This window comes from Typha latifolia, chromosome 1 (genome assembly GCF_019914945.1).
Source record: "Typha latifolia isolate L0001 chromosome 1, TyphaL0001v2, whole genome shotgun sequence".
In the NCBI taxonomy this organism is placed as follows: domain Eukaryota; kingdom Viridiplantae; phylum Streptophyta; class Magnoliopsida; order Poales; family Typhaceae; genus Typha; species Typha latifolia.
This window is the reverse complement of record NC_133086.1, coordinates 21,987,815-22,011,695: the sequence shown is the minus strand read 5'-3', so window position 1 is coordinate 22,011,695 and position 23,881 is coordinate 21,987,815. Positions and strand designations below refer to the sequence as shown.

The window sequence follows — 23,881 nt, the reverse complement described above, 5'->3', positions numbered from 1 at the left end:
ACTTTTTACCATATTACTCTCACGCATAAAAGCAAATTAATAAAAGTTTCTTATAGATATCTTGTATTTAAGTTCTTTATATTTATAAGTCTTGCATATAATATTGTCCATTATTATTTATTATCATATAAATTCTTCGTAATCTCACATTAAGGCTCCGTTCACTTGTACATGAATAATTGATTTCTATACATAAGGTTTGAGAACCACTATAGACACCTTGAAGATAAAGTGGTCGAAAGCGTGGTGAAATAATACGATTCGATCCATATTGGCTCTACGCGTGACATTAGGTTCATGGAAATGAGCCTATTTTATCTAGTTGAGTATGTGGCGTTCGTATTGACAAAGAAACGAAAATTTCATGTTCGAACGCAATTAGGCGCGTTCGAACACATCACGGCGAAAGTGTATGTTAAGTTAATGATTGTTAGGTTGTTTGGAGTGTTTTTATGTTAATTAAGGAGTCATTAGGGTGAACCTCTATAAATATGTTGAGGAAATTCTAATTGTGATTTTTTATCTGTATTGGAATTGCCTTTAGCCTCATCTCTTTCTCTCTTGACTCTAGCCATTGGCGTTCTCTCCCTTCTCTTTTCTTCCACCACCCAAGTCATTGGTCGGCCTCTACGAGCCTCTAACGTCCCTCTTCCACAGCAACTTCTCCCCCTTCACACCACGAACTAATCTTAGCATCCATTTAGCCATTGGAAGGCTGTCAAGCTAGGATCTAAGTTTTGGAACCGTTGCCGATCGGATTAAGCCAGTTCGCAACATATATTTAATATATTGAGGATAAGCAGATTGACCGGAGTATGTTGAATCATGATACAAGCAGAGACCTAGTGCTATGTACACTAGTATGTTATACATAACCACTTTATGTACATTAAATGAACAAGTTACGTTACGTTTTAATTTTGTGCATTTGTACTGACAGACACTATAAACCTATTTATTAATACAGACAATTAAATCTTCTAGGTATTTTATCCAATCCAACTAGTTTTCTCATCATATATTTTAATTTTCGTATATTTATGTATTCTTTTTATTGTCCAATTAACTGCAGTTTGTGATACAAGATAGCAAAATATCAATCATCATCCATTCATCAAGTCTCACAATTCGCTAAACGAAATAAAGGGAAAATATTAATGTGACAATAAATAAATATACCTCATTGTCTATTTTACCCTCCGTGCACACGAACCGTTAGAAAAGATCAGGAAAGAAAGCCGGGGGCATTTCCGTAAACGCAAAGGTGACAGAGCAATTTAAGGCATATGCCAAATTGGGAAGGAATTAAGGCGTCTGCTGTCACTTTCCCATTAGCCAATTCGCACGAAAAATTAATCGAGTACACCCAGAATTTGCACCCAAACGTTCACCCGCCGCTCATTGCCATGACCCACCAATCGCATCTATTTCGTTGCGCGGGCCCACCGAGATGCACCCAATTCCACCTGGGGCTCCTCAACTACTCACATGTTTCACCAACAACTGCCCAAACCTTCCCATAACGGAAGGCCGCGGAATATTTTGCTTTACTCTAACCCTTTTTGAAGAACTTGTCGTCAGTACAGGTTGACTCTTTCGTGCAGCCGATCTTCTACATTCCAGATTGTAGAAAGTTCAGAAAATTTACTGGCGTAGCCAATTAGGGGGTGCCTGGGTATTTCGATTTGTTAATTACTGCAATTATCTCTGCAGAGGATCCTATCTTCGTTTTTGGTTAAGCCTTTCCGGTTTCGATTGCGTCGCCCTTCCCACGCTTTCCAAACCTCGCCTTAAACCCCGTCGTCTCCTTCATCTCCACTCCTGCGCTTCCCAGACCCTAAACCTAGCCCAGCGGAATCCCCTGATCACCGTCACCATGCCCTCCCTTCTCCACCTCTCCCCGTTCCTGTTCCTGTTCCTCCTCCTCCGCCCGTCCACAACCGTCTCAGCCTCCGCCGCTTCCGCCGGCGACGCGGCGGCTATGCTCGCCATCGCCGCAGCACTCCGTCCTCCACAGTCTCTGAACTGGTCCAAATCGACCGATCCGTGCTCCTGGCCCCAGGTCACTTGCTCCGCCGGTCGCGTCACGGCCATCCAGGTCGGCAAGCGCGGGCTCTCGGGTTACCTCCCCGACGAAGTCGGTGATCTCACCGCCCTCGTCCGCCTCGAGCTCATGGCGAATTCTCTGTCGGGGCCGCTTCCCTCTCTCTCTGCTCTCTCCTCCCTCCAATATCTCTTCCTCCACGACAATAATTTCACCTCCATACCGCAAAATTTCTTCTCCAATCTCCATTCTCTAGTCCACGTGACCCTAGATCACAACCCCTTATCACCATGGTCGATTCAACCCGATCTTACAGTCGCCTCCAATCTCGCCAATTTCACGGCGACTGAGGCCGGCATAATCGGCTCCGTGCCGGAATTTTTCGCCACCTCATTCCCCAATTTGGATCATCTCGTTCTCTCCTTCAACTCGCTTGAAGGTGGCATCCCACAAAGCTTCGCACTCTCGCAGGTGAGATTTCTTCTTCTTAACAACCAGCAGGGAGGGCAGTTGTCGGGTGGCATTAATTTCGTCGCAAATATGTCGCGGCTCCAGCAGCTGTGGCTGCAGTCGAACGCATTCTCCGGTCCTCTACCAGATTTTTCCAAGTTGATAGATCTGGTGGATTTGGACCTCAGGGACAACCAGTTCACAGGGCTGGTGCCCGCGTCGTTAACTGAGTTGAAATCCCTTAAAGTTGTCACCTTGACGAATAATTTACTTCAAGGGCCTGTCCCTGTGTTCAAGAATCCAAATATGACGTTGGATGTTGTTGCATCTACGGAGCGATTTTGCCGTACAGACATTGGTGATTGCGATCCCAGAGTGAATGTGATGCTCTCTATCTCCAAGTCATTTGACTACCCAATTCTGTTTGCGAATAATTGGAAGGGAAATGATCCGTGTGAGAATTGGTTGGGAATCACTTGTGATGGTCATGGGAACATTGTCGTCGTCAATTTTCAGAAGATGGATCTTAATGGTACGATCTCACCGTATTTTCAGTTGTTACCTTCTCTGCAGAAGTTGATTCTTTCAGGCAACAATCTCAATGGTACCATCCCAGCAACGCTCACTAATTTAACATATCTTAGGTTACTGGATGTGTCAGATAACATGCTCTGGGGAAAAGTACCATCTTTCAACCAAAATGTTCAAGTGATCACAACTGGAAACAAGAATATTGGCAAGGATCCACATCCTGGCCAAAATCCTATGGATGGTTCAGGTGGAACTGATGGAAATGGCAGCAAAAAGTCCTCTTCAATTGGTGTAATTGTGGGTTCCGTACTTGGTGTTATTTGCCTGTCTTTTATTATTGGGTTGCTAATATTCTGCTATTGTAAGAGAAACAACTACCAAATTGGAAGAGCTCATAAGCCAAATAACATAGTGGTACACCCTCAACATTCTGGTTCTGATGCAGAAATGCTGAAGATTTCTCTAGCGAGTGCTACAGGCAGCCATACAAGCAGTGGACCTAGTGATCTCCAGGTTGGCGAACCAGGAAACATGGTAATTTCAATTCAAATTCTTAGGCATGTGACAAACAATTTCAACGAGGAGAATATACTGGGCCGCGGTGGATTTGGAACAGTCTACAAGGGAGAACTCCATGATGGCACCAAGATTGCTGTGAAGCGAATGGAGGGTGGGCCAATGGAATCGAAAGGTTTGAGTGAATTTAAGTCTGAGATTTCTGTCCTCACCAGAGTCCGTCATCGACATTTAGTCTCGCTCCTTGGTTATTGCTTGGATGCAAATGAGAAGATTTTGGTGTATGAATACATGCCTGGTGGAACACTTAGCGATCATCTTTTCAATTGGATGAAAGAAGGGTGGAAACCACTGGAATGGAAGAGAAGATTGAGCATTGGACTGGATGTAGCACGTGGAGTTGAGTATTTGCATAGTCTGGCTCATCAAAGCTTCATACACAGAGATTTAAAGCCTTCCAACATTCTTCTTGGGGATGATATGAAGGCTAAGGTTGCAGATTTTGGACTTGTTCGACTTGCACCAGAGGGAAAATACTCTGTTGAAACAAGACTTGCTGGTACTTTTGGATATCTTGCACCAGAATATGCAGGTATGTACATAGATATTTTCTTATTTGAGTTATATTAACATGTGTGTAGTAAAGAATGTAAGTAGCTAAAAGTTAACTGAAAGATGAAAGGTGCCCTTTAATTCATAGGTACTGATGTAAGGAGAAAATGTATAGTATCTAAATTTTCAAACAACAGGCATTAAGTGGTCTGCACCTTGACAGTGTTTATGAGGACTGATGATTGCTTCTTATATTTGAACTTACAGAGTTTTGAACTTTTCTAGCCTGTTCAGCTGAAACTGCCATATTACAAACACATATTCTAAGACACCTTAAAATAATTATCTTGTTTTGTAGCGTTTGACATAGCTCTAAAACACAAGGATAGGCTGACCATATTATGTAGCAGAACCATGTCTCATAATTGTTCATTTGATGTTGAAGTCGTAGACTTTGAGTTCATGTGACTAATTCGTCGTAGTTCTTCTTATTTACCTTATATGATGTCAACTGAAGCTGTTGCTTTATATGTCGGTGTCATTCAGAAATCAGAACTAGACAATTGGTCATCAAGGCTTAACTTATGATTTCTTATTACAGTTAATGAGCAAATTAAGTGATTGCATGAAAGGTAAGTACATGATTGCTTGCTTCCGAAAGCAACTGAATTCTCCAAAGTTGGTGACTCAAAAATAAGTGTCCTTGTCAGATATAAAATATTTTTTTATGTTTCCTCATGCCTTCATCTAGCAATAAATTGAAGTCCACCATTTAACCTGCGCTTTAATTGGAAGTTCAATATCTTTTGGCAGTGACGGGCCGTGTAACCACCAAGGCCGATGTGTTTAGCTTTGGAGTGATTCTGATGGAGCTAATTACTGGTCGGAAGGCACTTGATAATAGTCAGCCAGAAGAGAATGTGCACTTGGTAACCTGGTTTAGACGGATGCACATCAATAAGGACACCTTCCTAAAGGCCATCGACCCATCAATTGATATTGATGATGATACCCTCGCAAGCATCAGTACAGTTGCTGAGCTAGCTTGCTACTGCTGTGCGAGAGAACCACAACAAAGACCTGACATGGGGCGCGCTGTCAATGTCCTATCCTCACTTGCAGAAGTCTGGAAGCCTTCCGCCGACTTGGAGGATGCATATGCAATCGACTTGGACATGACATTACCACAAGCACTTAAAAGGTGGCAGGACTTGGAGAACAGCACCCAAATGTACAATACAATTTCATCAACTCCATACATTGCTAGCTTGGAGAACTCCCAGAGCAGCATACCTACAAGGCCTGCAGGTTTTGCAGATTCTTTCACCTCAGCAGATGGAAGATAGGAGATGAATGTATAAACAGAAGGAAAAAAAAAAGATAGGGCTCCCAGTGAGGTCCCAGTGAGGTCTTCTTATTCTCAAATTCTATCTCGACGCTTTCTCTATATTAGAAATTCTGCCTCTTGTTCTTTCTTTTCATGAATGATGTTTACTGGAAAACTTTTTAGCATTTTTGTTATTATCTGAAAGTACTTATTTAAACTAGTTAGAAATGGTTCCTAAGAATTGTGGTATGTCAGGAAATTAAGATGTTCCACTGGGCAGTAATATAAGGTTGTAGTTCAGTGTCTCACATAGACCAACAAATCATAAAGAAGTTATCTTCACCTTATTCGGGTGATGATACTGCAAAATGGTAGTAGTGCTAGTTTTACTCTCAAAGTATCTTCTGTTGTTTCATATCTTGATGCTGATCTAACTTGTGGTTTGTTGCTTATTGTATACTCACGTTAATGCTTGGCTTTGAGATATGGATGTGTTCATGCCCTTGCCCTGGCCTAATATATAAATGAATATATTCGGGTGACACAATTGCAACATAGTTCTTTTCAAGAAGATATATCATATGTTTCTTTGACAATATGATCTCCTTAAATTTAAGCTAGCAAAAACTTATCTAATATCTACAAAGGTACCCCTTTCTTTTGGCTTCCTCTTGAAGATTTATCTTGATCTTTACCAGTGTTATGTTGTACATCTTAAGCTTTTGATCTTGGACCACTGAGAATTATGCTTCTCAGAGTATCGAGAGTTTTTAGAAGCTCTTTGGTCCTTTATTAGGAAATTACTTTTGTCATTTCTGAAGCAATGGGTTGGTGAGTCTCATCAGTTAAACCCAAAAGGGTTGGATTCTGCTGCCATGGAGGAAATATTAACAGGTATCATTTCTGAGCTCATGTTAAAAAAAGAATAGCATAGTTACAACTAAACACTGAACTATTGCACAGGTCTCTCATTTATTTTTTGTGGCACATTAATCCCTTTTAACTGAAGAAATTTTCTGAAATGTCTTTTTCATTAATTATCCTACAGGTTTTCTAGGAGTCATTTTACCCTCAAAAAATGAAGAAAGAAACAGATCAAAGTTGGTGAAAAGTTTCACTTCCTTAAACCTCCTAGAGTCCAGCCCTTCAACGTGATCAAATTCTAGCTAGTACAATATATTATTGATAACTATATAAAATTCATTGACGTATGGCAATGTTTTCAATCATTGACGCAGCTCTCATCGGCAAACATGAGCAAATTGCTCTCCAAATCATACGTAAATCTGACGTCCGTCTGCTGCACGCTCCCAATCAGTGCTGAGTTCTTGGAATCCCAGCTCTGCATTCCCATGCAAAACCCCCGACCCTTGTCATCCATCACAAACAACCTCTTCATCGGCAGAGTCAACTCCACTTCCTGTACACTTCCCGTCCCTTTGAAATGAAACGACATCGTTGGATACGCATCAAATCCATCAGGCTTCAAGTAACATAGCTCCAGATCTTCAAACCCGTACTTCCGTCCCTTAACCTTGGATAAATTTAACCTTCCGAAGTAGCTCCTCATGGCTCCATGCACTACGTCGTACACTGAAGAGCTGAGAGCCGTGTACGCCGCGCCGGAGTCGATGAGGCAGCCGCGGGAGAACCCGTCGGGCGGTAGGGTGAGGCGGTCGCCGTTGAAGGAGATGGCGACGAGATTAACGAGGTAATAGGGGCGTTTTTTGTTGCTTTGGAGTAACGCCGTGGTTTTGTAGCCGGCGTTGGTTGGTATGTCGTCGCCGAATCGTAGATAGCTGTGAGTCGGCGCGGCGGCCGGCACGAGGCAGTAGGAGAATCGCTTCTTGATCCGGTCGCCGAGCTGGACCGGCAGCGAGAGCGGGTCGAGGCCCATTCCGAGTATTCCACCTGGCTTAATAATTGTTTTTAAAATCACAATTAAGTCTCAAAATAAGTCAGAAACTAAGAAATATATTTTTATATATAACTTCTTGTCAAACATACTGATCACGGTGGCCTTGTGGAAGATTTCCTGCGGCGTGGTCTCAAACGCGCACCCGAACGCCACGTGCTGGAAGGCCACGGACTTGCCGAGCTCCGAGGACTCTAGGGTCAACGTCTCCCGAGCCAAGTATCCAGTAGATTGGCTTCGGTCGCTGTACTTAAGCGTGTACTTGCACTTGCCCTCAGTGCATGTGTAATCTTTGCACAGCGGATCGTTACACGGGACGTAGGCGAATGTGTTAGAGTTTTGGGGGTAGTAATGGGGTGGATCTTGGGTAAAGCACGTGGTGCATGGGTGGCATTGGGTCCAGATGAGGTGGCTGCCGGAGTCGAGGAGGAGGTGGAGCATCGTCTCAGGCGTGCCGAGCCGGAGCTGGACGTAGTACTGCCAGTCATCTTGCTGGACGATTGGGCGAGGAGTGGCGGCATTGAGCAGTGTGCCATCATCGAGGGCGAGGGCGGACCGGAGGCGGAGGAGGCGAGCACGAGTGTAGCGACCAAGGCGGCGGCGGAGGTCGGTGTCGGTAAGGTTGCGGGGACGGAGGGGGGAGTGGATGGAGTCGCGGTGGATCAATCGGAGCGTGAAACCGGTATTAGTGCTTCCGAGGGCGGCGGGTGAGAGGAGGAGGAGGAGGAGGGGTAGAGTTAAAAAGAGTGAATGCATGGTGGTAGTGGTGGTGGTGGTGGTGGTGCATCTTCTTCTTGTACTATATATAATACTTTTTTATTTTATAATTAATAACTAAATAGAGATTGTTAAGCATCACATAACAAATAATGTATGATATTTGATCTTTGGATATATAGTAGCGTTATTCTCTATCTGTGATAGAAAGATTGTTAATGAAGTATCAATCGCAACTGCGAGCGAATAATTTAAAATGCTAAAACGGCCAAAGTGAAGCACATTTAACCTTTTTGGTTTGATTCGAATCTCTTATATTTATCAAATTTTCTCATGTATAGCAAGTCTTGAGTTTTTATTGTTCATCTAGTCCTCTATTTTGGGTGCAAAGTTTGCTAATGCCGATTCTTATGTGTGTGAATAGGGCCAAACAAAGTTTACATATTATTTGTTATCTTTGTTTCTAGTCCTTTTCGTTTCCCATCTTATCTCTATTAAGTGGGAAAACTCTAATTCTAAAATGAGACTCATGTGCTTAAAATAGAATAGGAAAAAAGAAGAAGAAGAGAAGTTTCTTCTTTCATCGTTATCTTCACACTAACTATGACATCTAATATTTTTTTTTTTTTAATTCACATCTCGTTTTTAAAATTTTGTAACTCGAACCTCATTTTCTTGTATAATTCTTATTTAATATCTTGATATTATTTTAATTAATTAATATCAATTAAATTATTAAAATACTCTCATAATTTTTTTTTTTATTTTTATATCTTTAAATTATTTTTCCTATCTACCTCCTTCACCGTTGCTTTCGTCGTCGCTGTCACCACCATCACACTTCCTCATCTTGACTAATCATCTCTCTCCCTCCTTCTCTTTTTTTCTTGGCTAAGAAAGAAGATAAAAAAAATAGATGTCATTTAAGTATTTATAAATATTTATATATTATAATAAAATACATATAAGATATTATATTATAAAATTTTCAAAGATGGGTATGAATCATAAAATACTTAAAATATAAGGGGTGTGATATATAAGAATCCTTTATTGTTAATAATAATATTATTATTCATGTGTAGGTACTAATCGATGCCTTTCCCGCGGTCGGCACTCTGCATTTCTTACACGTGTTGAGGTACCGACCAACGTTCGTCACTATACGCATCGATCATTAATTGGAATTCTTTTTAGATTTCTTTTATACACATACCTTTTTAAATCTATTATTTACGAATATATCGCTCAAAAAATGGATATCTGCCAAAGTTAACTAATTAATAAGAAATTTTAATTGAATTAAAATTATGCTTTATTGTATTTGGTGAATTGTCCAAATGCTAGTCTTTCTGTTTAGCATATAATTAGCTTGTATTGTATGTTCATATATTAAATAATTAAGAATTCAACTTACGATTTTCAAAATTAAATTCTTAAAAAGTATCCAGTTACAAATCATAGATTATTTAATAATATAGGTTATCAATGAATTTATTGCAACGAGTTGAGTAGTACCATTCTTCCCCAGCCCCAGCTATAGTCCAGCCCAGTGTAAAAATGTTCCTTTGTAATAGAACAAAGGTATCCTCTGGTTCAACTTAAATTTTCAAACACGGCTCTCTCTCTCTCTCTCTCTCTCTCACCGACTATTATTTGACTCGGATCTGGCCAACCTCGTCAAAGTCCAACAAGAAGCCCAAGTTCTCGTCTCTTTTATTTTTCACCCCACCCCCCCTTCGGCCTTCGTTTAAAATTTAAAACAACATAAACAAATGTAAATTAAACAACGACGTGAAGAAATCAAGCCGTTTCCATCCATTCAAACTTCAACGGTCAACATTCAAACCCAAACCCAAACCCCAAATCCAACGCGTATATAAAGACCTACCTTCTCCTGTTTCCCCTACCGAAGATATCGATCTCGATCTCGATTGTCAATCCATTATTCTCTTCTCCAACGCTTTCACAACTCGGAACCCTTTTTACATCACCATGTCTTCTACTCGGAGGACTTCCAAATTGAGCCCGAAAGTCCCTTTGCTCAAGAGGATTCACGCCGGCGGCGCCGAGCTGTCGGTCCCGACGCACTTCCGGTGCCCGATATCGCTTGATCTAATGCGTGACCCAGTGATCGCCTCCACCGGCATCACCTACGACCGCCAGAGCATCGAGTCGTGGCTCGATCGCGGTAACGGGACATGCCCGGTGACCGGCGTGCCCATCAGGAACGAGGACCTGATCCCGAACCACTCGCTGCGGAGGATGATACAAGAATGGTGCGTCGCCAATCGCGCGTTGGGCGTCGAGAGGATCCCCACGCCTCGGATTCCGGTGAACCCGATGCAGGTGTCGGAGATCTTGTCGGGGATTTCTTCGTCGAGCCGGCGCGGCGACGGGGCGGGATGCGTCGCGTTGACGTCCAAGGTAAAATCGTTAGGCAAAGAGAGTGAGCGCAACCGGAGGTGCATTACATCGGGCGGCGCAGGCCGGGTGCTGGCCGCGTCTTTCCGCGACTTGGGCGGCGAATCGATCGAGAATTCGAGAGACGGAGCCTTAGAAGAAATCCTATCGGCATTGGTCTGCTTCCTTCCTCTAGACGAGGAGGCTAAGCTTCACATCGGATCACCCGGGTCTCTAAAATCCATAGTCTCGATCCTAAGGTGTGGGAAGTTGGCAGGGCGGCTCAACTCAGTCCTAGTGCTGAAAGAGCTCGTGTCTACGTCTGATTCTAACCGCCTCGATGCAGTGGCAAAGACCAACGGACTAATCGAAGCATTGGTAAAGCTAGTAGAGAAGCCCATCTCACCGCAGACCACAAAGGCCTCCTTGGTCACCGCATTCTACTTGGTCTCTTCAAACGAGAGGATTGCATCAAAATTCGTGGAGTTCGGCCTCGTCCCTTTGCTTCTTGAGATCCTCGTGGACTCAGAGAAGAGCATGTCAGAGAAGGCGTTGGCAGTGTTAGATGGTCTCCTCAGCTGCAAGCGGGGAAGGCAGAGTGGGCTTAAGCATGCTCTAATGGTGCCCATCTTGGTGAAGAAGATGTTTAGGGTCTCAGACATGGCTACCGAGTTCGCCGTCTCGGCTCTTTGGAAGCTCTGCAAGAATGGCGAGAAGGAGGAGTTGGAGGAGAGGAGAGAAGCAGGGGAAGGGTGTTTGGTTGAGGCTCTCCAAGTTGGGGCATTTCAGAAGCTATTGCTTCTACTGCAGGTGGGCTGCTGTGGGACTACAAAGGAGAAGGCGAGCGAGTTGCTTAAGCTCTTGAATGCATCCAGGGCGAGTGTGGAGTGCATCGAATCAGTGGATTTTAAAGGCTTAAAGAGACCTTTTTGATGATTGTAGATAGCAAATGATAGAATACAAACAATTTTACTCACAGCAACTTTAGCTCTTTGTACAAACATTATTCTTTTTAGCTAACGAAATGATCTGAAGATTCTTTTAAAAATCTCTCGAGGCAAAAGTTATAATCTCTCTTCCATTTCATTTGTTCTTAGGGAAAAGTCCTTTGAGACTCTTTATCAAAATCCTCTCACTTAAAGACTATAAACAATGTTATAGACAACACAACCAACAAAAACTAAAAAAGTAACAATAATACAACAGAAGAACATTGCACTTAAACACACCTATAATGATGTTGTTCTTGTACTTCAAGATTCCTTAGGCATTGCAGGCAATGATTGCCAAATTGAAGTCTAAAACCTCCCAAGTCAACAGTCAATCTGCCAGACTAACCAGCTACTATTAGAAATTTAATCTCTAGGAATTGTGCCATTGTTCAACAATTTGAGCTGTCTCTGGACAATTGCTAACTCTCTAGTAGGTAAGTCAGCCAGCTAACAGTCAGCTGTATGCATGCATACTAGATTAAAAAGAAAATTTTCAAATAGCACGGCTAAGTAACATAGAATGATACAATAACCATTCTCTAATAAAAATAATATCTAAATATGAAATATTCTATTAAGAACACTAATAGCTTTACTGTTTAGACCTACCAAAATACTCCTACTGTTTACAAAATGTCTCAAGGTTATTTTTGCAATTCTAACTCATAATCTAAATGGTCCTTTTAATTAGTATGGTCAGAAGAGAAGCCTTTTCCCATTCAACACCAACTAGTAAGTGTAGACTGGGACAACAACTCCGAGCCAGGCAATTAATATTAGAGAATTAAGCTTCATATGGACTCGGTCCAAACTCAATTAAATTGGATCTGGCACCATTGACGCTGTTACAATCAAAAGTCATGCATATTTTCTCTATTCAACATCACAGCCCATCACCAGTTGGTCTCAGGATTTAATGCGAATTAAATAAGAACATTAAAATATATATATATATTTTTACTTCTCCTCTATAATTTTATTTGTGTCAATCTATCTTTTTGTAGTTAGTTATATTCAAACTAAATTATTTTTTTTATCATATCTGAATATATTACATATTAAAATTAAATATTTTAATTAAATAAAAAAATGTAGAGATTTAAATAATATTTTTAGCATATTTAAAATAATATGGATCGATTCAACTGTAGTTTGTTTAAATCAAGTTAATAAAATAAAGTGAACATAGAAGAGAGAAAAAAGACACTTTACTTGTGAAGACAGACCTTGCATTAATGATATACAACTATCTTCTCATTATATACACAAGCAACTTGTAATTAATAAAATCCACTGATTAACTCAAGGTGAGACCAAATTAGCTAGGTGAAATCTAATCTCATACGTCGTATTCAGCAGACTTGCCACGTGCCGTGCCACCTTGGATAACAGGTGGCACAGCTGAGAGACATGCTTGTCTCTCCACGTTGGCATGCCGTCCTGCATTAAATAAAAATAAAAGTCCAATTAGGATCAATGACTCGGTGCCATGGTGCCATCACGGTTGAGCTAAGTTGGATAATTCAGGAGGTCATTAAGTTTGAAATTAAGAGAAATCCATGATTCATGATTCAAATCCTACTAGCATAATTTAGCATTAGCACACTCTATTGTATATGTATTAGTGTTTGATTAGGTGATCTTTCCATGCCTCAATACCTTTCAATGTCTAACGATGATTGAACGAAACATGGTTGGATATATTAGAGGAAGTTTGATAAAAAAATAGAGGAAATGGAGTTTTCTTAGAAATAGTCTATAATCAAGAAATATTATTCAGTAGAAAATGAATAATATTCAATTCAAACTTATACGTTGGTGTTGATAGAATAGTATGGATTTATTTAAGAGAATAATCTTTACATATCTATATCCTCTATTTATATTCCTTGCCGTGAGCTCTTTCTTGTATATATATATATATATATTAGTACTAGAATATACACGTACGTACAAGCAACACTTCTAAATTACATCATCGTTTATTGAACACAGGAATGATACAATGTCATCTTCTATGATATTACTATGACAATATATGGAACGTAAGAACTTTCTTATAGTCGGCAGATCTCTCGTTAACGAAACATGCCACCTTGGATAGCTGGCTGCATGGTTGCTAAACGTCCTTGCCTTTCCATGTTTGCATGCCATCCTGCATTAAAAATATAAACCCAACTTATAATAAGAGAATCATCTACTTCAACAAAGCCTTAGCCAAAGCCTCAGAGAGAGGCCAGAATTAATACATTCTACATACCTATGGACATATCGAAGCCACGGTTCTTGAGCTCGCGATACTCTTGGGATAGTGCGCAGGGCTCACAGCAACAGTGAACAAAGCAATCGTTGCAAGGTGTCTCAACTAGAGAGTATTGAGATCTTAGCTTGGAGCGATAGAAGCACGAGTATACGCACTGGAAGCATGCGAAGCACTCAAGAAGTCCGTACAACGTTCCACTTGCGCAACAAGCTGCACATAAAAAAGAAAAAAGGAAAAAAAAAAAGCCAACTATATAGTTACTTACTCATACAAGTTAGAAAAGTAGAAAAAAAAACAGTTGAAAATTAGCTCGAAATTAATAAAAAATAACCCGGTGTTCATTGCAATTTATTGTTATTCCAATTTTGTGTGCCGTTGGTCGAATAATGTCCATCCTTTCAAACGAGATGGAGGCGTATGTTGAAACAAAGTTCGTACATTCGAATAATCGAAAGTTTAAAATGATCCAACATTTGAAAAGCGTTTGAACGTGTTACTAAAATTGCACGATCATTCAAACATCGTCTGCCTATTCGAACGGTTTGCGGAATAAGTTATCGACTGTGCACAGGCATTCAAACACCATCCACTTATTCGAATAGCTCGTGATATTCTTCTCCTCTAAGTCATTCATTTTAAGTACCTAATTAGAGTTTTATGGCTTAATAACTATTTAAAAATATTTGAATTGTACTGAGAGTGCGTAGAGTTTTGAAAACTCTTTGTCCTTGTATTCAAATAGTTGATTGAAAATTTACACCGCCGGAACCACGTAAAATCTTACGCCATTTTTTTTTATTTTCTCTGTGATTACTTGCATTTTAAGTTACTTATTCGTGGTTAAATTAATCTCTAAAATTTCTCTACTATTTGGCATCATATTCGTGATTTTTTCGATTTGAATTATATTTATCTTTTACTACTCTATTGAGATTTATTTATGTTTGATTCAGGATTCACTTCTTCTGTACTACTCCGCACAACAAAAACACACAGGTGCATGAATGGGTCGAAACAAAAATAAAGCTACAAACAATAAGGAGGTAGCAAAATAAATTTTTCCATAAAAGTTAATAAAGACTCACATGTTGATCCTCGGTCGACAATCTCTGCAATCCGGCCAAACGTAACACACGGGCAGCAGCAAGTCATGCAAACTTTAATACAAGAAGATAAGAATAGATTAATAGATAGAATCCCAATTCAAACTTATATATATATATATATATATACATATATGTATATTGATGCTAATGGATCACTGCCAAGAACGTACAATTCCCGCAATCCTCGCTGCAACCGCAAAGTCTGGTCGACCACAGCTGAGGCCCCGGAGACTGCACCTGCAACTCGCTCGGCCCGGCCGGATAGTGTTGGTTCGCCGCACCGCCCATCGGAGGCACCGACGGGTAGTAGTGTGGCTTAGGATTTGGTTCATACGTAGTTGTAGGGAATCCCATCTGAGGCACCTGCGACTCGATCGGCCCTGCCGGATAGTATTGGTTCGTCGCAGCAGCGCCGGTGGGAACTCCCATCGGAGCCGTCGGCGGGTAGTTTGGATTGGGTTTTGGTGGGTACATGGTTGTAGTGAGTCAGAGATGTATATGTTGGAATTAAGATGGATTAGGATGAGAAGAATACTTGTTTATTTCCTCTATTTATATGTTGTAGCTTTTGAGCTCTATTTTCTCAGCAACCGCGTTGAAGGAGATTAATCAAACGCGCGTTCTTTCTAGAAAGAAAGTCCCGGCCGTTAAACGGGTGATCAGATGGCATGTATTGACACAGCAAAGTAGCAAACAGCCTTTTTTTTGTGATTTAGTGGCATGATTAGTTTTAAGAAGAGGATTATATTAATTAACAAGTGAGTAAAATGCTGTTTGCTGGATGAGATTAATGTTTAGTATCTGGTTTTGTGTCAATATAAATAATAGTCTTCTGTGGCGACTACGGTCGGTTCCTTGCATTAGCTAAATACTACAGTATTGGACAAAAATACCCTCAGGAATCATCGGTTCGTGTTGACTGTAGAGGGTAATATGGTCAGGTAGTCTTTTAGTCAAAACCACTATTGGAAGGAATCGTGGGTTTATTAGATTGGGCTTTTATTGGGCTAGACCTTAATTAACTTATATAAATAAGGCCTGTATAGCCCACGTAATTAATACGCAATCCAACTACCGGTCAACAAGGCCCATTACTAATTTACTATTACTCCGCCCTTCTCCACCTCATGCTCTAAGTCTCCACCGACCACCGTTCTTGAACCGGAGAAATCTCTAATTCCCTGCCATCCGCCCCCGTCTTCTCTAAAGCCCTCGTCCACTGAGCCTACCCCCGCAAGGGAGGAATCCATCAATGGAGCAGAGAAGGAATCGAGGGTTTTGTCTTTCTAGGTAAAGGGGAGGGAAGAAGAGGAACACGAATTTGGTAAGATCTCCCGGATTCGCTTTAATTTTGGCGAAATTTGTGTAAATTTATTGTGCTCGATGTTGTATACCTTATTCTTTCTGAGAATGGAAGACAAAAGGTGGCAAGAATTTGATTAAGATGCGGGAAAGTTGTTTAAATTGATCTCTCCTGTTCAAGAATTGAGTTAATCTCATTGTAGGAAAGCCAACAAAGATGGCTAACGTGCGGGTAAAGAAAAAACTATTTGGATCTAAACTTAGTATTATTGGATATAAGTTTGGATTATCACACAGTTTTCCTAATGTATAATGTACATTATAATAGGTATGTGACTCAAGTGCCTTTGGCCCTCCGCAGATTAGGGTTTGGATTGAACACCTGAAACTGAGATTCCCTTTTAAATAAAATGATTTCGCAAATCCTTGCTCCCATTGATTCGTAGAAAATTATCCTTTAAGAACAGGCACGCAAAGTTTCATTACTTGAGGAATGAATCTCGGTAAGATGTACTTATGTAACCTGAGGAAAGAGATATTGTAAGAGCTTCCGGAAGTGATGCTTTGTCTTCTAAATATCCTTCTACGAGATGTTTTCTTTTCCCCTCCATATTGTTAGTATTCCCTACTTAATTGTGATACGAATACTTTAGTTTGTTTCTCTGGCAAATTTTAATATTTTAGTATCTTTTTTAGCTCTACTATATAATTGGTTTATTTTCCAGATACAGGTTTTTGGAAATTGATGAAATGGGATTTTCTTCCATGAACACCACTAATGAGGGGATTCAGTTGTGTATTTTTGACTTAAGAAGGGGGCAATATGAAGGCCAAGAACTTGACAAGATATTATTATTTTTCCCTTCTAACTGCGCCTTTTCTGCTCAGCTCTCTGTGATAGGACTTTGTGAAGGAATCATCACGTTTACAAGGTGATCATAAATAGTTCCATTTTCTACACTTTTCAGTTATTTTTTTGCCATTAGTAATTTCAATGAACACGTCCTTATTTGTAAATAATATTTCTCCTTTTTACAGAAAATAGGTAACATGCTTGTAATAGAACCTCCTTTGTCAACATTGTTCTTCTCTACAGTGGAAACTAGTTAGAAGATCTTTTTACATTTTTGTAAACGCATATTTTGAGTTATGTGCTGCATGCATTTCTGCTCTTTACTTTTAAGTGTTTTTTGTTGGCATATGTGCAAGTAAATGCCTACTAGTTTACTTCGTTTAAAAGTATCATAGTCAAATTCCATATATGCAACCAGAATGCTTGTCCAATGTACTTAGGTAGCCTCACTCTCAATCTTACTTCCTATTTTCTTCTTATTCCTCTTTTTATCATTTAACCCACCTCCGCTTGGGAAAATGGTTATACCTTGGCAGTATAGGAGGAAAGAACAAATCACACGCTTTAGAGGATCTTTGAAGTTCATTTGATGGAGATGGGAATTGGTAGAAGGAAGGGTACGGGAGAAGGATGAAAAAGTGAGGAGAGGTCCAGAAAGATATTTTCTTATTAAATTGATCCCTATGGTGATTGTTCATTAAATCAGACATGGATCACATAAGTTATGCAACAGGGGATCTTATTACTTGCATTTGCCAACAATGCACCAATTTAGTTGCAATGAGTCAAAGGGGGTCCGATATACCTTTGATACTGGTTGAGAACAGTCATTGATGCTTGTGAGAACAACTGTTTTGCAGAGTTGGACACTGTGGCTTCCATTGGAAGGGGGATGTTCCTGTCTGGACTCCTCTGCCTCCATCTGACTGTTACAAATTCTCTTTCTTATTTTTATAGTTTGTTATCTTTGTGTATGCTTGACTTCCTTTTTACATAATCTTAATTCTTACATCAATATTTTTTCAGAGATCCTAATATCGTCAGTACATTATCAACGCTGCTTAGTTGAATATTGCATTATCATTCTGTATTCATCTAACACCAGTTTGTGGCAGAATCTTTTCTGCAGAGGCTTCTTGTGAGGTAATAGAAGCAGAGAAGAAATCCCATGTGTTTTACCAGGCTGAACCAGATATATGGATGGTTTTGGTATGAACTTGATCTCTAAGATATTGTTCTCCTTTCGTCAATTTCCAACAAACCATACTCAATTACCAACTTAGCATTCAGCTAATGATCCAAGGCCAGCAGTAATGGGAAATTCTATAATTGTTCTTTCAAAGTAAAGTCCCTACGACGACGTGATTCATGACATTCAGCATACTAAAAACCAAAATCTATTTGTTTTGTTTCCAGTGTAGTAATTTGAAGATCTTTGATGGAAATCCTTTCTAGTTTGGCTATCAAACTAAGATCAGTGTACTAGAATTTCTGATCTTTATTGTTTGTCCAATACTTTTCAAATTTCTGGGAGATTTCGCTGACTGCTTCCCTTTCCAAACTGTTATAAGTTTTACCTCCAAAGAGCTGGCCGTCTTCTCAAAGTTGGCTAATGATTATTTGTGCTATCTTACACAGTGTCCTGTAGAAGTAAAGTCGAAAAACTTGAAATTCCTTAAGCGGAGACCCAACTCTCTGAGGAGACACTTAAATTGTGTGTTCCTGTTAATTTCTTTCCTCCACTTCAAATGCATCAATAGGCAGCTATATCTAGAAATAACTTAGAAGTAGTGCAACTATAAAAAAGTTTAACAGTTTGTAAAAGGGTACACGTGTTATACTTTTGTTTGATATTCACCTTATACATGACCTTTTTGCATTTTCTGCCTTCTGCGTTGTGGTTATGGTCCTTATGTTAAGGAATCCTCAATCCTTTGTTACTTTCTTCGTCCTTTGTTGCTTCTAACTTGTAAGTTGTAACTCTTTTGAACTTAGTTTTGGTTGCTGATAGACTTAGTGATTAACTGGTTATACTATCTTTCTTTAATTACAATAGTAGTCTATTTGTTTGATAATTCAAATTTCACGGTCAGGTAGTGGAGAAAAATAAGGATAATGAATCTGTTTGGCGGTGTAATGCTTTACAAGGTGTTCTTAAGGAGCTACATTCTCTTTTCAAAATGTTTCATGGACCTGTACGGGCTTTACTTGACAAACAGCCCAGTGGTGAACTTGCACGTAGCCACCTCTACTCGTTTGTCACAGACTATTTAACCGGTGAGAGGACTTTCTGATCTTGATAAATTAGAACATTGTGCTGCCACTCACATGATTGCTATAGTGGGCGACTAAATTTTAATGTCCTTCATTATTGCCATTTTATGTAGCTTGATTGACAGTTCTTGAGTAGATACAAATTCTTAAATTGACATCCTCCATTGAGCAGAATTTCATGTGGGGAAAAAGATCCAGATGCCATCCTTTCGTGATTGTCTGAGAGAGCGGGCTACTGTACAAATGCTGACTGTTTCACGAGAAGTTGCTCTTGATGTTCAGGTGTGAATGGTACAGCAATCATCTTTGTTAGATTGGAAAAAAGAAGAAAAACCTAACTAACCTTAATACATGTCTTTTATATGTTTCTTCTCTTGACTGTTGGTAAATGGTAATTGAATGATATTCTGGGTCTTATATTTCTTTTGCATTTCTTCTGTACTTTATACTCTTGTTTCTGAAAACAAATCAAGTAAAACAAGCAATCTTTTGATGGTTTATTGTAATTATTTTCAGATATGAGCATGATCTTTTGATGGTTTATTGTGATTCTAGGAGAAACATGTTTTGAATATTGTCATGACCCATAATATCTTTCTTATAATCATGAAATGATAACATATTAGCATAAATGTTTTGTCTGATATATCACCCTATGACATTCGTATCTTTGCAGTCACTCGTGACAGTGATTGGATCTTCTTGCATTGGAACTGGAACCTGCAACTTACTTGTATTCTTTCAAGATCTGCTGGTTTCGACAACACTTCCTCCTGTACGGTTGTTTTCTTATCACTATTTCCTTGACCTCTATGATTGCTTCCTAATCACCATTTACACTCTCTTCCCTCAGATTGCTAATTTAGGAGCAATATCTTCTTGTACGTGACTTATAATATTCACCCATATGGCTTGCATTGTAGGATGACACGGCAACCATATACACATATGCTGTTTTGAGGCTGACTCCACATGCTCTATCTTCTTATACGAGCTCTTGGTCCTATCTACGGAAGGGAACTTCTGCACCTAATATCTCTGCTGCCTCTACTTTGCCAAACATGGGAGCTGCAGCGGAAGAGTATCAACACGGATCTCGTGATACTTCTCCTGGAAGAAAGATCCAGACACACCATATTCCAAGGCCTCTACAACGTGATAAATGGTCTAAAGGAAAGGATGGTTTTGTTGTCACTGATATTCCAGGTACAGAAGAAGGTGGTTTAATCCCTCTAACCCCTGTAGTGTGGCTCCAGCAGACAGAAGAACGTGCATATATTTGTGTTTACCAGCACAAGAACTTGACAGTTGTACTCCTCATTCCTGTTTCTTCTTTGATGAATGGAGAACAGGACATTACTCTTGTGAAGCAGCAGCTTCATGAAAATGTAAGTATATTTGTTGTATGATTTTTTATCTGGTTTTTTATAATCTCCGCTTCATGCTTTTGTGCTCCTTCCTGCATCTGGTGATGCAGGACATATGTAAATTCATTCTCTATTCATTTCCTTACAGGCATCAGAGAAATTTGTAACTGTTGAACAGAAATTATCTAGAGGTTGGGGTGGCGAAAATGCTTATCATGTCAGTGGATATCGATACTTACTTGTCGACAATGATAGAAATGTATCAAGAGCTTCCCCACCTGGAAAAGTCACAACCCTAACGAAGGTTTGACTTCAGCATAAAGTTTGTATGGACTGAGTGTTATTGTCCCTTCTCACTCATTTAGATAACATTTTACAACTTTCAATTTGTCGGCAGGACGAGAAGTATGCAAGTGTATTGGGTTACTTCTTGGGATCCATTTTCCTTATTATATCCTCAAGATTCCTAAAGTTTGTTGATTTTCAGTTTTATAGTCTTTAATCTTTAGCAATGACATTTTTGCATGAACAATAACGACATCGAGATACTAGGAGTTCAGCTTATCTCACCAAAAGTAACTCTTGCATGCAACATTGTTTATAATGGTCGATCACTTAATTAATCTGTAGCATCACAGCTTGATGAACTATTACTCATTAGAACCTGAGTCTACTCGATTGTTCAGATTGGACTCTGATTTCTGCCTATTATGCTTCCAATGGAGATATACATCTCTTAGGAGACCAGGGAGGAACGGACAGAGTTGAACTTAAGTTCCCTACTGGAGCACATTCTACAGCGAGACATATTCAATGTCGGATTTTGATAAACTTCTTTCCGTCAATATAAATGCCATTTATATGACCTAACTCTCCATTTTCCTGAGTGACAGTTATTTTTAATTATTTGCAAGTACTTTTTTCAATGGAATCTCTTTGGCGAATCATCTCATGCAAGGGGGGGTGTTTGAGTATTTTATGCTACATTATCTCCCTTTACTAGTTTTACTGCTCACTGCTGTATCTCATACTTATTGTGAACTATCATTTTTGTTTAAGATTTCAAGGGAATCCTAGATGAATGTATTAGATTGTTAGGAGAGTTCACCTTATCTCTTTGCAGGTTCAATAGGTAAACACATAATGCACACGATTCTGGTTGAAATATTTCATGGTCCTATTATACAAAGTGCAACATGTAACTTTTGTAGATGTATTCGCAATACAATTTTCGTGCTGTACAAGATGCCTACTTCTGTACTACCTTTGAACACTGATCTATATCGCTTCTTTTGTGTATGTGCTTTGCAGGACTCTCTGCTTGCGCTTAATAGGCTAAGAGAGGAGGTGGATTTGGAGAAGTCAAAAGCAGGGAGGGATAACCCTAATCATGAAAAGGATTTTGAAATCTGCATTAGAGCCAAAAATAATGCTTGGATAATTGCTAAGATTATCAGAGGAAGGGAGCTCTATATGGTCTTAGAGAAGGCCAATGAGACACTTCTTTATGCATCTGATGCTGTTGAAAAGTTCAGCAATAGGTAACACATTGTGTTTTAGTATACTAAATGTGAATGATATTAAATTTCATACTACTTAGAGTTAACACCAAATCAATAGAGTTTTATAGCTTGCTATGTTTTAGCATAATTCTAATCGTGTAGTTTACCTTCTCTACATATTAATTTGGACTTTTAGTGCATTTATTATTTTCTTGATTTGAGTGTTTTGGAACTGCCTTAGTTTCTATACAAGAGAAACTCTCATTGTGATAGTTTAATGTCCTATTATCTTCCCTAGAGGTGCCTAAAATACTTTTTTCTCTTATGCTTGTGACATGTCATAAAACATGGTTTAGTAGTTATTCTATGTCTAGGTTCAGCAGTGGCACAATTCAAACAATGTGAAAAATGTGAACTCAATGGTAGCTTGGTCTGATTTCTGAAAGTTGGAATACTATTTCTCCAGAGTGAAGTAGCTTTGAATCCCAATTCTTACCATATATCTCTTATACATCCACACTATATGGATTTAAGTTTATATGACAAAATTTTCATGTTTTTCATTTGTTTGCATGTTACAAATATTATCTGGGTGAAGTAGTAATTTTGAACTAACTTGGCATACTTAATTATGCTACAAAATTTTCATTTGTACACTTTACTATTATAAGATTGATATCACAAATTATTGATTTTCAATTAGTCATAAACCAAGGAAAACCTTGTGGCCAATTTTAACTGCTAATTTTGTAGCAATTTAACCGCTTCTCAGGGTAGTAGGAAATGTGTGTCTATTTATTCTGATAAAATGCAACTATTTATGCAGGTATTGCAATGGAGAATTTTCCTTAGACTAGCAAGTAGCAAAGCCAAAGTTACACGTGGATAGAAACCAAAGTCACATCTGATACTGACCCTTGGGTCTCAAGAATGGCAATGATTTATTCGGCATCATGGAAGTGGGTCTCTTCATGTTCACATTCACATCTACGCACTCCAAATTTACGGGGATTGACTCTAATCCTTGATTCCACAATAAAGGCACAAGAAAAATGAAAAGAAAAAAGAAATTGTTGAGCTGTCTACACTCTACAGTCACCTCCTTCCTCTTTATGATGTGTTTAGTGTCATATGTTTAAACTGTTACATGATCTGTGGTCATGCAGAGATTGCTAGTGAATTTTGAAGCACAGCAAGATGTTTGTAATCAGAGCACTTGAGTGCTCATTGTTGTAATTTTGGAATTTACGTCTCACATGCAACATCGTCCATAATGAATAAGAATACATGCAAAAGATAATGTATAATTGTACACATCGACGTGTTTTCTTCTTCAGAATTCAGATTGTGGACTATTTGCCGCTATCTTTAGCTGCTCTTCATAAGACTCATCACTCTCACATCTTCTTTAAGATCAGTTGAGAGTGAATCGAAGCACATCTGATTATGATCTTGGCGTGCATTTTATGTGGAAGGCAATAAGTTAACAATAAAGACATGATGGGAAGTAGGCATTAACCTACTGCTGATTTAAGGTGCTTCATCAGATCTGGACTCTGGAGGTGATTCTCTAAATCAAATTAATAAAAAGCATGCAAGGTATTCTTTTTTTCCTCCTCGATTAAAAAAAACACCCAATAAGAAGGAATGCGCATCCGGGGAATCGAACCCCGGTCAGTACCGTGGGAGGGTACTATGATACCACTACACCAGATGCGCCTGTTGAAAATTTTACCAAAATATAAAAGAAATTAAAATTATTTTTCC

The 23,881-nt window shown here is 39.4% G+C and overlaps 5 protein-coding genes and 1 non-coding gene across 8 annotated transcripts; 3 read left to right on the top strand and 3 right to left on the bottom strand.

Annotated features, from left to right (window-relative positions):
• The first annotated feature begins 1,779 nt into the window (after positions 1-1,779).
• LOC140782378 (receptor protein kinase TMK1-like) lies at positions 1,780-5,640 on the top strand. The gene is made up of 2 exons (XM_073128906.1): positions 1,780-4,133; positions 4,907-5,640. Exons 1-2 carry the CDS (start codon positions 1,877-1,879, stop codon positions 5,437-5,439), a joined length of 2,790 nt encoding a protein of 929 aa, XP_072985007.1. The 5' UTR covers positions 1,780-1,876; the 3' UTR covers positions 5,440-5,640.
• Positions 5,641-6,642: 1,002 nt separating this feature from the next.
• On the bottom strand, positions 6,643-8,091 carry LOC140797821 (aspartic proteinase nepenthesin-1-like). Its single transcript, XM_073151530.1, has 2 exons — positions 7,428-8,091; positions 6,643-7,331 (listed from the first exon to the last, which is right to left on the bottom strand). The coding sequence occupies exons 1-2, from the start codon at positions 8,089-8,091 to the stop codon at positions 6,643-6,645; spliced, it is 1,353 nt and encodes a 450-aa protein (XP_073007631.1).
• Positions 8,092-9,963: 1,872 nt separating this feature from the next.
• On the top strand, positions 9,964-11,503 carry LOC140797937 (U-box domain-containing protein 21-like). The gene has a single exon (XM_073151649.1). It carries the CDS (start codon positions 10,048-10,050, stop codon positions 11,386-11,388), a length of 1,341 nt encoding a protein of 446 aa, XP_073007750.1. The 5' UTR covers positions 9,964-10,047; the 3' UTR covers positions 11,389-11,503.
• Positions 11,504-13,410: 1,907 nt separating this feature from the next.
• Positions 13,411-15,340, bottom strand: LOC140786416 (protein PLANT CADMIUM RESISTANCE 1-like). Its single transcript, XM_073134835.1, has 4 exons — positions 14,987-15,340; positions 14,796-14,867; positions 13,708-13,920; positions 13,411-13,602 (listed from the first exon to the last, which is right to left on the bottom strand). The coding sequence occupies exons 1-4, from the start codon at positions 15,288-15,290 to the stop codon at positions 13,526-13,528; spliced, it is 666 nt and encodes a 221-aa protein (XP_072990936.1). The 5' UTR covers positions 15,291-15,340; the 3' UTR covers positions 13,411-13,525.
• Positions 15,341-15,950: 610 nt separating this feature from the next.
• Positions 15,951-23,428, top strand: LOC140786402 (vacuolar fusion protein CCZ1 homolog). Of its 3 annotated transcripts, none has more exons than XM_073134814.1 (10): positions 15,951-16,140; positions 16,850-17,050; positions 18,087-18,180; positions 19,065-19,248; positions 19,418-19,527; positions 19,922-20,020; positions 20,169-20,633; positions 20,761-20,916; positions 21,924-22,153; positions 22,941-23,428. In XM_073134814.1, the coding sequence occupies exons 2-10, from the start codon at positions 16,869-16,871 to the stop codon at positions 22,969-22,971; spliced, it is 1,551 nt and encodes a 516-aa protein (XP_072990915.1). In that variant the 5' UTR covers positions 15,951-16,140; positions 16,850-16,868; the 3' UTR covers positions 22,972-23,428. The 3 variants fall into 3 exon arrangements, with proteins under 3 accessions (XP_072990915.1, XP_072990906.1, XP_072990925.1); XM_073134805.1 differs by having other exon boundaries at positions 16,844-17,050; XM_073134824.1 differs by lacking the exons at positions 21,924-22,153; positions 22,941-23,428 and adding an exon at positions 21,010-21,252 and having other exon boundaries at positions 15,969-16,140; positions 16,844-17,050.
• A 334-nt stretch (positions 23,429-23,762) lies between these two features.
• TRNAG-CCC (transfer RNA glycine (anticodon CCC)) lies at positions 23,763-23,833 on the bottom strand. Its single transcript has one exon. It is a non-coding gene; the product is annotated as a tRNA-Gly (tRNA).
• Between the last annotated feature and the right edge of the window lie 48 nt (positions 23,834-23,881).

Bases quoted from the DNA above. Each gene is read 5' to 3' on its own strand.
- LOC140782378 (XM_073128906.1), top strand. From the start codon at position 1,877: ATGCCCTCCCTTCTCCACCTCTCCCCGTTCCTGTTCCTGTTCCTCCTC. The intron at 4,134-4,906 runs GTATGTACATAG...ATCTTTTGGCAG, and splicing joins TCTTGCACCAGAATATGCAG to TGACGGGCCGTGTAACCACC.
- LOC140786402 (XM_073134814.1), top strand. From the start codon at position 16,869: ATGGGATTTTCTTCCATGAACACCACTAATGAGGGGATTCAGTTGTGT. The intron at 19,249-19,417 runs GTGAGAGGACTT...TCCATTGAGCAG, and splicing joins TGTCACAGACTATTTAACCG to AATTTCATGTGGGGAAAAAG. The intron at 19,528-19,921 runs GTGTGAATGGTA...GTATCTTTGCAG, and splicing joins AAGTTGCTCTTGATGTTCAG to TCACTCGTGACAGTGATTGG.
- LOC140797937 (XM_073151649.1), top strand. From the start codon at position 10,048: ATGTCTTCTACTCGGAGGACTTCCAAATTGAGCCCGAAAGTCCCTTTG.
- LOC140797821 (XM_073151530.1), bottom strand. From the start codon at position 8,091: ATGCATTCACTCTTTTTAACTCTACCCCTCCTCCTCCTCCTCCTCTCA. The intron at 7,332-7,427 runs GTATGTTTGACA...TTATTAAGCCAG, and splicing joins CCACAAGGCCACCGTGATCA to GTGGAATACTCGGAATGGGC.
- LOC140786416 (XM_073134835.1), bottom strand. From the start codon at position 15,290: ATGTACCCACCAAAACCCAATCCAAACTACCCGCCGACGGCTCCGATG. The intron at 14,868-14,986 runs GTACGTTCTTGG...CTTGTATTAAAG, and splicing joins CAGCGAGGATTGCGGGAATT to TTTGCATGACTTGCTGCTGC. The intron at 13,921-14,795 runs GTGAGTCTTTAT...TTTTATGTGCAG, and splicing joins TGTCGACCGAGGATCAACAT to CTTGTTGCGCAAGTGGAACG.